The 13,616-nt window shown below is 41.2% G+C and overlaps 1 protein-coding gene across 2 annotated transcripts in view; it reads right to left on the bottom strand.

The window, feature by feature from the left end:
- The window catches only part of LOC144075048 (transducin-like enhancer protein 1), a 44,609-nt gene that overhangs the window by 13,399 nt on the left and 17,594 nt on the right, over nt 1-13,616 (bottom strand). Inside the window, exons 1-6 of one of the 2 annotated variants that reach the window (XM_077601840.1) lie at nt 8,600-9,922; nt 7,733-7,833; nt 6,104-6,167; nt 4,800-4,844; nt 412-474; nt 213-317 (exon numbers count right to left, since the gene is read on the bottom strand). In XM_077601840.1, the coding sequence (XP_077457966.1) occupies nt 213-317; nt 412-474; nt 4,800-4,844; nt 6,104-6,167; nt 7,733-7,833; nt 8,600-8,623 (402 nt within the window). In that variant the 5' untranslated portion in view covers nt 8,624-9,922. Of the gene's footprint in view, nt 1-212; nt 318-411; nt 475-4,799; nt 4,845-6,103; nt 6,168-7,732; nt 7,834-8,599; nt 9,923-13,616 lie in introns of those variants that run through there. The other variant, XM_077601839.1, reaches the window with a different exon arrangement.

The raw sequence follows: 13,616 nt of genomic DNA, 5'->3' as shown, positions 1-13,616 counted from the left end.
TCTAATTCTCTCACTCCCAACCTTATTTTATGCTACACAACTGATTTTCAAAATTAGAATGGGCAAAAAAACACATTTGGATGTGCCTCAAAACATTTCCAAAGTAGCGTATCAAGACTTGTATTGGCAGATCCACAAATTCAGGTGAGGCGGATTCGACTCTAATGCAAAAATATGCAAAGGGGACCTTCCTAAAAGAAATGGGTACGAACCGTAGGTGGAAGGCCGGGCAGTCCGCGTACCCCGATGACAGCATTAAGCTCAGCCATGGTCACTTGCTTGGCCCGCTCCACTGCTTGAACCACCTGCTGCTGATGCTGCAAAACGGATAGAAACACTCAATGTTTATTTCCAAAGACTGTTACAGCAGATGTATGGGCATAGATAAACAGAAAAGAGAGACACCATTACCTCCTGCGAGAGGAAAGGGATGACTTGAGCGCAGATGGTGTTGAGTCTCTTGGCAATCTCGGTCTGCGGGAAAGGAAGAGCCGCAATGAGACTTTAATAACATAATCAGGATATGGCTGTTTGCCAACAATAATAAAGCAACAACACGGGGGAAGACTTCAATCTTTCATATCAAAGACTGGTAACTTTTAACATGCAATTTGACTACAAAGTATGTTCACAGGGAGGAGAATCCCTAGAAGAAGTAAAGACTTAACTTTTGACTTTTCCCTGTCGTTCGAATGATGTGTTTGCCAAACTGGATTCCCTTCCTGACGCAACCAAACCATTTTACTCAGCCGTGGAATTGCCAGTGGCTGGGAATTGAGGGACTGATTGCACAAATATAACATTACGTCACTGGTACTATTTTTCTAGAAATATAAGCTCAATAAATCACACGCACATGAGATACTCACCCCAGTAAACAGAGAGTAAAATTGATTATTTTTTTAATTGTAAGATGTTTGCACATACTTAGCAGTACCCCCTTGGTGCAAACTTCCTAAAAATCTAGTCTCGATAAATCATACGCACTTAAAATATTCACCCCAGTAAACAGGGAGTGAAACTAACTATGATTTTAATGTTGATTATCACTGAAATTGTGATGACTGTAGCTCAAAATAATGAAACCCATTCCATTTAAATAAATTCAAATAATGTGATATTTTTAAAGACTTTGTAAATTGATAAGCAGAAGTAGAAGCTTATGTTTCAGAAAAAATACAGTCAGTTTCAACTATCATTAGTAACATCATGGCAAAATATCCAATAGGATTTTTCTATGAAAAAATACATTAATGTGCTGTTTTCATGAATTACTTTTTTAAGGCATCTGAGAGAGAAAAACCAACAGCCCATATTCATGCAGCAAATTCAAGGTGTTGAAAGAATGCGAACCAGAGCTTTTCTCTCCAATTATCAAGAGACGACTTGGGTTTTATCACTGTTTTTCTCCTTCATCCCTCCAACCATTTGGCTCTTGTCCCCTTTTCGCTAACAGCACTTAAACATAATCTCATCAGCTCCTAACTTCATTTGTCGGGCTCCGAGTATCCATGCCAACACATCCGCCCTCTCTGCCCTGATCCTCTACCCCCACTCCTTCACCCGGAGGTGGCTACAATCGCCTGAAAGCAGATATCCCCTTAGCAGCGTCGAATCTGATAAGTGGCCTCGTATTACATGTCATCCAATCAAAGCGATATGAAGGAGGTCGGGGTGAAGAGGGAATCGTCAGGGTCGTGACATGCAGCGATGGCTCATCGCTAGACGTAAGAATCATAAACTGATGTGACAAGGAATACTAAGGGCCTTTGTTAGCTCATGGCACCTTTTTCTCGGCATAATACCAATACCGCACAGTGTTGCATGAAGCTGAAAAAAAATAAAAAACAAACACTAAATGCACTAGAGCCACACCATTGTTGTTGTCAACATACTTAAGTGGACTCACTAAGTACCTTGGATTAGAAACTTCTTTTCAGTGCTGGCAAAGTGTACAAGTGGCACCACATTTTATCATTTTCTTTATATAATAATATATATTTACATTATACGTAACTATTATTGTGAGCAAAGGTTAGTGATCAACTACATTGTATTTGTCAACCACAGGACCAGAACTTAATGTGAAACTGAGAATTCCCTGTACCCAAATAGTACTTCTCTAATTGTGGGAAACCTTAAAAAGCCGCCCCACAGGGAGTCCATAATTCTGAAAAAACACAAAAAAACGCCATAACGAGAATCGGTTGTATTCACTCCGTAAATTTTGCAATCTCTAACTGTTGTAAAACCGAGGACGCACTACCCGGAGATTCATTTTTGACACTTAATGGACTTTTTTTTTCCACACTCTCTTGATATTGTTTAAAAACTTTTCACTTTCCAGGTATGACGTATCAAGGTGAATTAGAAGCGTGTTTGCCAACTCTCTTTTGATGTAGGTAGCAACAGGACCAACCTGCCAACATCAATTAAAATAAATGCTGTCTGCGTTGTTGAAATAGCTGCCACTTTTGCATTTACAAAACTATCCAAACTATCCCCACTTAAAAAGGTTCTGTACAGAGTCATTTATAAATGTCTTTTTTTTGTTCTGCAATTGTGAATGACGCTGTTCTGGAAAAATGACCCTGAGGGGTGAAGTTAAACCCGACCCGGTCAGTTGGTATCAGTGACAACTTACAAACATCTGAAAGTTGTCCTTTTTTACATTACCATGTCTGGTATAAATAGCACCAACACTGAGGTTGTAATAGCAAAAGCCCCTATTACATGGCATACAAGACTTCCTTTTCTGTGTTGTAGTGAGCATCAGGGTTAACAGAAAACGCCCTTAACCACCTTGTTGATGCTGCAAAACAAGTTATTTATGTCACACCTGATTCTTAGATGATTGAGGGATGCCACATTACTGCGTGAAAGCTCACATTTATGTCAACATCCGATCTTCCCTAGTTTCTGATGAAAAAAAACAAACTAAAAATGTACTACTCTCTCATGTTTGGGTTCTAATGCAGCAGTTTTGAAACTCCCTGCATAGAAGAGGTCATAAACAATATACGGGCAACAGCTTGCAAGCTACTGACCTCGGGATGCAACCTTTCGGCTAATTGGCAGCATGTCTCGAAAGCTCACAGAGAGCTAATTATAGGCAGACTCCACCTACACGGCCATTCTAAGAAACTTGTGGCATATAATTACCCTGGCATCACAACTCCCCTGATTAGGCTGTCTGAGAATACTCTCACCAAAGACTATCAGGTTAACTTACTGTAACTTAATGACTCAAACAAAGTAGGTTACCTGTATGCCCTCGTGTAAAGGAATATTTCGCAGGATGAACTGTGTTAAGCATTTGATTCAAAAAGTCTCAACCTTAGCTTGAGCTTGCATCGATCCAATGTTTGGAAACAGCTTTTTTTCATTCTGCTCAGCTGTCACGGTTGCCATTCGTTTGAATTAGGAAGAAAGGAAAACTGAGTGGAATATAGACAGCTATGTCAGCAGCTCATGCGGGAACAGCAATCTGTCCATTATCTCTCATCCTAGTCCCCATAGGCTAGTAATTGAGCTGGTTTTGAGAGAAAGGTACAGCCTAGGATGGTCACCACTAAATCGCATTGGACAACCAGCATTTGCACTGCTAACAACTACCATTCACACATACTCACACCATGAATCACAACAGTGCCTTAACAGATATTCAGAGGTGGGAAGACAAGCACTAATGTGCCAAATATTCAAATTTCCAAAAGAGACAATGAAGAAATTGGATTTGACCAACAAAGCAGCATCATACACTAACTCTGACCAGACATCCTGTTACACATATATTCTATAATTGGAACAATACAGCACCCACAACACACATACACACACATATACATTCAAACACAGCAGGGGGTATTTTGTTAGTCTGTAACCCCACACTGTCTGCCTACAGAAGCTTGTTGCAGTGAGAACTAAAGCCCCAATCTAATGACCTCCCCCGGAGATGTGTGTGTGTGTTTGAGCATGTGTATGCAATTGGGGAAAACTGCATCTTCCTGTAAAAGAAGCTCCAGATTGATTTAAAATGCAACCAGAGCCACGAACAAAGATAGTGGTGGTGCATCAGCGGTGTGGTCTGGTACATGGATGGGCTCACATAAAGGTGGCCAAGAAGTTGGAATGGGGGGGGAAAGCTGGTGAGAAGGTTAAAGAGGATGGAGGAGGAGACAAGAGGAAGAAAACACTTAAGTGAAGCACCCCTGACCAATTCACCTCCCAATTTCCTAAGGCCTGACTAATCGATAGCCAGGGTAATTACTGCTAAACGCGGCAAGCTTCACAACACTCTACCGGGGGAACCATGTGCACTATTGCTCCCCTCTTCGCAAGTGTGTCTGCATACGTCACAGTTAAGCCTTTTGTTTATGCCTGTATTTGTCTCAACAACTTTTAGGCCACACACTAATGCCCACGATGAAGCATAGATATGGAGCATCTGCCTTCTCAAGGTTTGTGTCAAAGCACACTTGTTCGCCTGCAAAACGTAGTGCTCGGCTATCTCTAACTCGCCTGGTGATCGATTTAACCCCCCCCCCACCCCTGCCCACCAAAGCCCCTCCCCTGTAATGTAATAAAGCAAGCCGCTCCCCTAGACAGCACCAATCAATCTACAGAGCCATTCATCCTGCCTCCGGGCTCAGCCGGCCGACCCTAACCGGGGAATTGGAGACAGAGCTCCATCGATCAAAAGGTAAACACACATTCAAGCGCACCCGACACACACACAAGAAAACAGTAAATGCTTTGGCAAACTCAGAAATAACAATAAAGATTGTCTGCACCATTACCTGTTTGTGCATTTCAATGTTGAGGCCATAAGACATCTCGTAATACTGCAAAAAAACAGAAATCACACTGGTTATATTACAAAAATAATCCTCTGTAAACTCTAAATGATGTAAATTGGTAAAGATTCATATTAGATTAGATGAACCTTTATTCATCCCATATTTGGGAAATTCAGTTTGTAGCAGTAGCAAGCACAGACACAGGAAAAGACAATGTAGATCTAGATAAAACTGGAACCAAACACAGGTAGCCCTCACAAGGCTGGGACCTACTGCAGACTTGGGCTTAGATTGAAAATATGCAGAATCACTCTTCCAAGATGATCTGCACAGTCCCTCAGTTGTCTGGAGCTGATCATCAGGACCGATAGCCTTCCTGACCTGAATGCTTCCAAAAAATGTCCAGGAATCGCATGAAGAAACTAAGCTAATAGAACAATGACTGCCTCTCACACGCGATGGGCGGAGTCGAGTCGTAAAGTTCGTGAAAACATTAAAGTAAAAGGAAATAGAAAAGCTGCAAAAACAAAGAAACAAGACAGAACTACAACATTTAACAAACTATTGGCTATCCTTTACTGTTTGTTTACTGTGTAACACCGCTAAGGTGTTCCACTGAAACCCAACACAAATTAAACTCTAACCCAGATCAGAGTTGGCCTTTTCTAAATCTGAAACAAAGTGGAGCTCTGTCTGTGAATGGAAACAGTGGATCACTACAGCAGATCCAATTGCTACTGTTGAGCTATTAAAGGACTTAGGACAGACTGCAATTCTAAGACAAAGACTTTAGTGATGCATGCCATCAGCATGCTGTTTACACAGGACAAGTTGAATCTGACATGACATATTCTCAAAGTTTTAGTAATAACAGCATCACTCTTTCATTGTAAAAGTGAAAGTGGCAATTTAACCAGTGGCTGATTTGCATGGGACTTGCATGCCAAAACAGGCTTATTCCAGTCAGGCTAAAAACATGTAGCGTAAACCCAACAAAATTATTCTATCCTTTTAACACAAGCATGACAGAGACATGTTAAGACAACTGGAAACTGTTTAAAACAGCACTTTAAAAATGCCTGCCATTTCTCTTTCAATTATTTGTCGTTATCTGAGAAAGCCTTTATGACAGTGTTGGCTTCCTCTTTTTTGTTGTTGACACGCACAGATAAAAAAAAAATACATTGCTTCAGGAAAGGAGTCAGATCAGAACACACAAGCCTGATGAGGACTCGCCATCTTTCTCAAGGGCACTCATCATTTTGGAGAGAAATAACAAAAGAGAGAGTGTAAATGAGTCTTACCATGACATAGTGTCTCTGCATCTCCGTCTTTTCACCAGCCAGCTTTTCACATTCCAACTTGAGACTGAAACACACAAACGTGACAGGTTGCCATGAAAGGTAACTTGAGATTCTTACCACTGTATGAATGTAGCATCATTTTTCTTGTACGCTCCTCAAAAATCAATTTAATCCATTTTCGTAAACATTTCACATACAGTATTCACCCCACCTCTTTATGTCCAGGTTAGTGTCAGGTTTTGCTCAATTTTTCTAAGTTTTAATAATTTCTTTGTAGTCGCTGAAACCCAATTTTTTACGCAAATCAGATCCCACTTATCTATGCAAATGCACCAATAGCCAGTTGATTAGAAACTTGGAATTTCTGCAGCTGTTAGGGAACGGAAGGAGATCGGCTTTAGAGGCTACACTATATAATTGCCTATTTTTGTCGTCTACAAATGTGCGGTTGTGTCTACAGAGTCACAATCCCTTGGTGGGTTTGAAAAGTCAAACAAGCAATTTGTGGCTCCTCTTCTGGTTTTCCCCAACAATAGACAATAAGATAAGCATGAGGATGCGAACATCTAATCTCGCCGTTTTTGTTAACTCCCTGATTGAAGCGTCTGCAAATTGCTGGGAGAAACCTAGCCTCTTCCGTTGAAATGGAAAACATGACTCTTCCTGTTGAGACTTGACATTTGCTGTGTTTTTATACCTGTAGGCTCTTTGTATGCATTTACACATCAGCACATCTCACCAATCAAAACCACCTAAACACAAATATGTTAACCCAAAGAAACACACGTGTCACGAGGGGGGGAATAAAGGGTGATTTACAGAAGCCCACACGTCAGCCATCACCGTGACTGGGACCTACCGCAGTGTCAAAAAGAAAATGGAAAAAAAAAAAAAGAGGCCCGGATGCCTGAGTGTGTTGCACGCTCTCATGACCCCGATCCATGTTTATGGGTGAGTCTGAGGCTAGTTTGTTGTGCTAACAGAGGTGGTTGTGGCTTTCTGGAAATAAACTATGGTTGAGAAAAGTATGACCCGCGGGCCGCTTATAGCCTGTTTAAGTCCTTTATCCAGCCCACAGAGACTTTATAATAGGAATTCATCTGAACCACAGAGGTGGCGGGGGTGCTGGGGCTTTTCCCAGATAACTATGGATAGCAGATGACTATCAAATATCCTTGAATATTTGTTTCTTTAATTTTGCAATCTCCACAACACTCATTGTTTTTATACAGTATTATTTTTAACATTTTTAAAAATGATTTGCCTAAGATATTAAAACAATACTACCATACCTATATGCCACTTTAAGTACTCAAATAATAGATTAATTATAATTATCTTCATTTAAAATGCAATTTTAAAATCAACATTACTATTAATTATTAATAATTTTACAAAAATATATTTAGCATTCTTAAACAAATTATTTGTCTCAATGTCAATTCATTGTAAATTGAATATGAACACAGGGAGACCATACAAGCTCCACACAGGAATTTGAAGCCCCGACCTCACAACTGTGAGGTGGACACCCTTTTTAGAATTTTTATCTAACCCTGGTTTCAAAGCTATAAGACATCAATTCAGCCAGGAATTTGAAAAGAAAGCAAATGCTTGAGTATTATCTACCTGTGGTACTGGGCCTGCAGGAACTGGAATTCCTCCTTGATGCGGTCCAGGGATTCTGGGATAGTAAACTTGAATGGCTGACCGGGAGCCTGATGGGAAGTCTACACAAACACATTATTATTAACACCACACTGCAGACCAAAAATGTTAATGGGATCCAGTACAAATTCACACTAATAACCACCATTATGTTTTCAAAGCTATGGCAATGGTGTCAAACCTCTGCTCCCATCATTAGTTTCTAAAAGAGAAATTGTCCCACTCAGCACACGTTTCCTTAGTGGTTTGATTTATTGCAGTCGAAAAGCTCGATGGTACTAAAAAGGCACGCTACTACTGGATCAGATTCGATCTTGTTACAAAATCAGTTACTGCAAAAATAGGTGTATTGGGCGCCGATATCTAAACTGAGGATTCAATTGGGACATCACTATTTACACCAAAAGACATGCAAATCTTTAGCCTGTAAAAACCCATAAATCAACTCCACTGGAGAATAAGCAGGGATAGAACTGTATTGTATGAAATATGCTCTCTGATAACTATTTGCATTAAAACTTGAATGTGTTTTTCTTTTTTGTAGGACAACTTTGCATTGGTTGTCATTTCAATTAGCACTGCATGGGAAAGGTGGCTTGTTGTTGGAGTAATAGTGTTGAAACCTAACACATTTATTTATAGAAGCCTTTACATGCAATGAAATATTCAATTATTCATCCTTATGAGGGAGGATGCAAGGAGTGTTGGATTGGTTGGTTTAATTATCATTAATCGCCATTAAAATATGGTTGGCATCTATCAGGATGTTACAGGTAGGTGATGAGCAGCAAAAGCCTCAAGGGGGGCTTGAGGTTACGGGGGTCTTACCGGGTGCCGCCCCTGGGGGAACATTGTTATCTCCGGGCGAGGAGGAGGGGGGTCCTCCCGCTTCCGTCGCGATCCCCCCCTTGAGAGGCACCAAACTAGGATTGGGGCTGAGTTCGGTGCTGACGAGGTGCTGATCCGCTTCACCAAGCCATGCGTGGACCTTTCCACGCAAGGACCGACACTTGGGAGCCAAGACAGCCGTTTAACGCGCTCCTCTTCCGGCCGTATTCTAGCCCCCCACTCCCCCGCGGGCAGAGGGGCCGTAAATCAAGCAGCAAAGTACTGTGAAGCGGCTCATTAAGATCGAGGCAGTAAAGAACCAGGTGAGCAATGGAAAAGCCAGGAGTAGTCACCGCGTTTTTGGTCGATTTTGTCCGCTCTGATGTATTCCGAGAAGGGGAAGCAAGGTGGGGGAAAGAAAGTATCCGTCCGTCACAGCACAATCCTCCGCGAGTTAATTGCACTGAAGAGTCCCCCCTCTTGACTCACTCGAGCTGTCCGCCAAATGGTGAATTTGATGTATAAACCTCCCCGATGACTGGTGGATACATAACAGTCGAGTGGAAGCCAAAAAAAGGGCTGGAAAGATGTTAGTTAGGATAACAACTACTTCCAAAGTGGCGGTGGCTGGAGCAGTAGTCCGCCGTCCGACTATACTTCCCTCTTCAATGGCAACTTTCTCACGCGGTTTCACGCTCCAAGCTAACCGAAACTGGAGGACCGCCCCCAGAGTGCCCGCGCCAGCCAATCGGAGGCGCCGCTCCACGTGGGCTAGCGAAACCGGACCGCGCCTCGGACCAATGAATGCGCCGCACACTGGCCCTTTTAAGCAGGTTGACCTGGTTGAGCTACGCCTATGGTGGCCAATCGGAGCGCAGGCACTTCGGCAAGTGCGGAAGACGAGTGCGGAGGGAGGGCAAGTCGCGGCTGTCAATCAAAGTAACGTGGCTCGACCAAGTCATCTGCCAAACACACACACACACACACAAAGTACATACATGCCCGCACGCACAGTAAACTGTGACTTCATTGCACCTTTTGTCAAGACAAATCAAATTTATTTTATGTCTTTATCTGTTGCCCTTTGACTATGCAGTTATAATTTACTCATTCTTTTTTCAGAAACGTTTATCCTCACTTGAGTCACGGGGGTGTTGGAGCCTATCCCGGCAGGAGGCCCTGAACTGGTTGCAGCCATTCGCAGCGCTAACAACTACCATTCACACATACTCACACTTGTGAACAATTTGGAGTAGTCACTCAGCCTACCGTGCATGAGGAAGGCAGAGTACCCAGAGAAAACCCACGCAGGCACGGGGAGAACATGCAAACTCCACACAGGAAGACCAGAGCCTATAACTGTGAAGTGGTCATGCTAACCACACGTCACTGTGCCGCGCTATGCGTCTATCATTGATCTAAAAATAACGTTGTTTGATGGCGTACATCCTCTATGTAATACGTCATCTTGTTCCTTAGCTTAATTTTGCAATTTTGCATGTTTTTCTGGTAAAACTTCTTTTTTCATAATTTAATTATCCTACGAGTACCTGAAAAAAATATTTCATTTACTATTACTATACTAGTTTTTTTTTACATAATTTTATCTAGCACATTTTTTTTCTTTAAAAAATCATTTTTTTCTCACAATTTTATCCACTTACCACAATATTACAACTTATTTGTTGTTGTTTTGTGTGCCTCGTGCTGGTCAGTGGTCAGTAAGTGACAAACAACCAATCAGTTCACCATTGGTGCCTTTGGCGGTCGTAAAAAAGGGCAAGCAGTATTGCGTTTATCCCATCTAAGCGTTTGGTGTGTGGAAAAAAAGCCCTCTGGTCTGACCCTGAGATGCGATTGGCTCAGAGGCATTTGACCTCTTGCCCCCTGACCTCGGCTGATCCAGTGCATATGAGAGACTCCTGACTGGGACCAGGCGTGACCTTTTTGCACACAGCTCTCACAACACACAAACGCACAGACACAGGTGTTTTGCAGTGGGTGGTATTAGTTGGACACAGCAGTGACCTGCAAAAGAAGCTAATGCTATAATGTGCATAGCTGTGCATCTTCGATCCCATTTGGGATGTCCCCAAGCTGAAAAACTTGTAATATGACAAACACCTGGTCACTATTTGCTAAAGTTTAAGACTAAATTACTCGTGCAGAATTTGATTCATTTATTTGTCCCAATATAATTGTGCCATGATTTCAGAGTCCATCTTGTTCTGTGGTCATGTTCATAATTCAAAACAACAGTTCTGAACTATTTATTGTCACAAGGGGTGTTGGAGCCTATCCCAGCTGAAAACCCACATGAGCAAGGGGAGAACATGTGAGGACCAAACACTCAATCCCAAAACTCTGAGGCTGACACACTAACCACACAACCACCGGGCCACCTAATTCAAAACATGCACCTCAAATATCTTTCGCCTTTGAAATTAACGGAAATACCAGACATAAGTTCTAGTTTTACCAGTCCGCCCCAAAAACACAAAAAATGATCAGACCTTTTTTGTACACTTGTACAAGAGCTGCAATTTTGGCTAGTGACTCCTAAATGTCCGTTTGATAGTTGTTGTTAATGCACTACTTCTTCCTGATGGTGGAGCAATTTTTAAAAATGTGTTATTATGGTGCTGTCTTGGTTAGTGGCTGAGTCAAATTGGTTAGGCGGTTGTGAGCAAGTCTCTTATGTGTAATAATTACAGATAGTTCCTAAGATGTCCTTTTCTTTGTTTGAGTTTAGGCATGTATTTGTTCACTTGAAGGCACTTGGAAGACCGTTTTCTTGCTTTTCCCATGTGTTAACGCCTTTGAACTGAGTTAATTACACTTACCACCAGTCTTTTTTGGGTGGAAATTTATTGTTAGAGCTTGGGTCCGCTTTAACTTGTGACATTTGGACCCTTTTCAAAGAGATTGTTGACGTGATTAGATTGTTATTGTCGGTGAACAATGGATTTCAACTGTTAAACATGTACTACCATTTTTCCCCTAAAAGAAAAAGACAGGCTTTTCTTGGTAATAATGGAATAATATTATGAACACAGAATGCTTATTCTAAAGTTACAGCATGTATAGTTCAGTTCAGTTGGAGTTTTTGATCTTAGTATACCACAAGTGAACACATAATATGGACAAATCAAGCCATCTGTCTTGAGTATATAAGTCAAATACACAGAATGTAACATCGTATGGAAAATTTGACAGCTGGGAGCTCAGCTGGTGTTTTAGGTTGATTCATGCAGAAATCCATCCATTCCTATTCTAGAGCTTGCTTTTTACTGGCTATCTGGAGCGAATCCCACTAGATTTTGGGTAAGAGGTGGGCTACACCTTGAATTGACTGTCTGTCAATCACATGGGACAGAAAATCAACCATGAACATTTCATACCTATGGATACCTCAAAGTCTTCAGTGAACCTTACGTATTCTTTCTGAACAAGGTAAGAAAACAGAGTAGCCAGTGAATCTACTCGCGAGTACGGGAAAGCTAAATCATGAATCCATCATTTTAAACCCGTGAACCAGATGGGTCAACCACTAGGTACTATGAGGCGCCTCCATACACAGACGTTTAGAGAGAAATAATGCAAGATAGGAGACATTTTTGAGTAATTCAGAAAGAGCACAAAATCAAATCAAAGGTTAATAGTTGAATTAGCCAGGCACTAACCAGAAAATAATAACAGGTCTGACTGTACTTTTTGAACTCTTTGTTACACTAGGACAGTGTTTCCCAACCATTGTGCCGCAATGAGCGATGGTCAGGTGTGCCACAGGAAATTACAATTAACACATTGTAATATTCATTTCAGAGAAATATTCATATCAGAGATTGAAATCAAACTATGATGAGATTGAAATCAAACTATGACAAGATTGAAATCGAACTATTACGAGATTAAAATCAAACTATTACGAGATAGACTTCAACTTTTGGTGACATTTGGTCAGTGTGAAAATGTATTTTATTCCTTTGATGAGAACAACGTTATATTGTTAATATAGGTGATAGAATTCTAAATATGAAGATTTTCAGCTGGTGTGTGCCTTGAGTTTTTTTCAATGCAAAAAGTGTACGGCAGCTCAAAAAAGGTTGGGAAACACTGCACCAGGAGGCCTAGGTTTTATTTTGCTAAACCTTTAAAGCTACATCAGAGCCTTTTGTCGATCATATGATCAATGTGAGGGCTACACTTAGCTTTCTTTGTTGACCTGCTCAATATGAAGGATTAGCGGACGACGGCCCGAATGCAAGAGAATTGTATTTTGCGTTTTGAGCTGCGATTTGAGTGTGAAGCAGAAACTGGATCTGTAGTTCTAAACTGATTTGTGGTGCATTAGCAACACGTTATGGTCATTGTGTCTCAAGTACCAGAAAATGTGTCAAAGGAATTGCGAAAACTGTAAAACAGTTGCTTTGAACACACACACACACACACACACACACACACACACACACACACACACACACACACACACACACACACACACACACACACAGACACACACACACACACAGAATGAGTGAGTACTGAATTCTCAGTCCTACTCACAATCAAGGTCTTGACCCTATGGTGCTGTATGTACTATAACAGACTTATTACTCATATTTACTTACTTATGACCACACTATGCACACATATACCTCTTCTGCCCCCACATACAGTACTCGCCTTTTCACACATTTATTCTCTGATCTCACAACACATGCATTGACACCACCAATGAAGGAATTAAGATATGGTGATCTCGAAGTCATTTATAATTTCAGTAATTTTATTTATATTCCTGCAGAAAAGTTCAAGGCACCATGACAAAAGCTTTGCCAAAGAGTTTGTATGCATAATAAGGGGTTTGTTATAGATCCCTATATATAGTTATAAAGAAGAAGTAAGACATAAGTTTATCTATCCATTTTTCGACCAACAATGCAACTAAACCTGACAAATTTGGCATTAAGCTTTGTGACGTGTGACCTGAAATGAAAGTACATCTGGAATGTCT

The sequence above is a fragment of the Stigmatopora argus genome, chromosome 5 (assembly GCF_051989625.1).
Source record: "Stigmatopora argus isolate UIUO_Sarg chromosome 5, RoL_Sarg_1.0, whole genome shotgun sequence".
NCBI lineage: Eukaryota > Metazoa > Chordata > Actinopteri > Syngnathiformes > Syngnathidae > Stigmatopora > Stigmatopora argus.
This window is presented reverse-complemented; position numbering and strand designations above follow the sequence as displayed.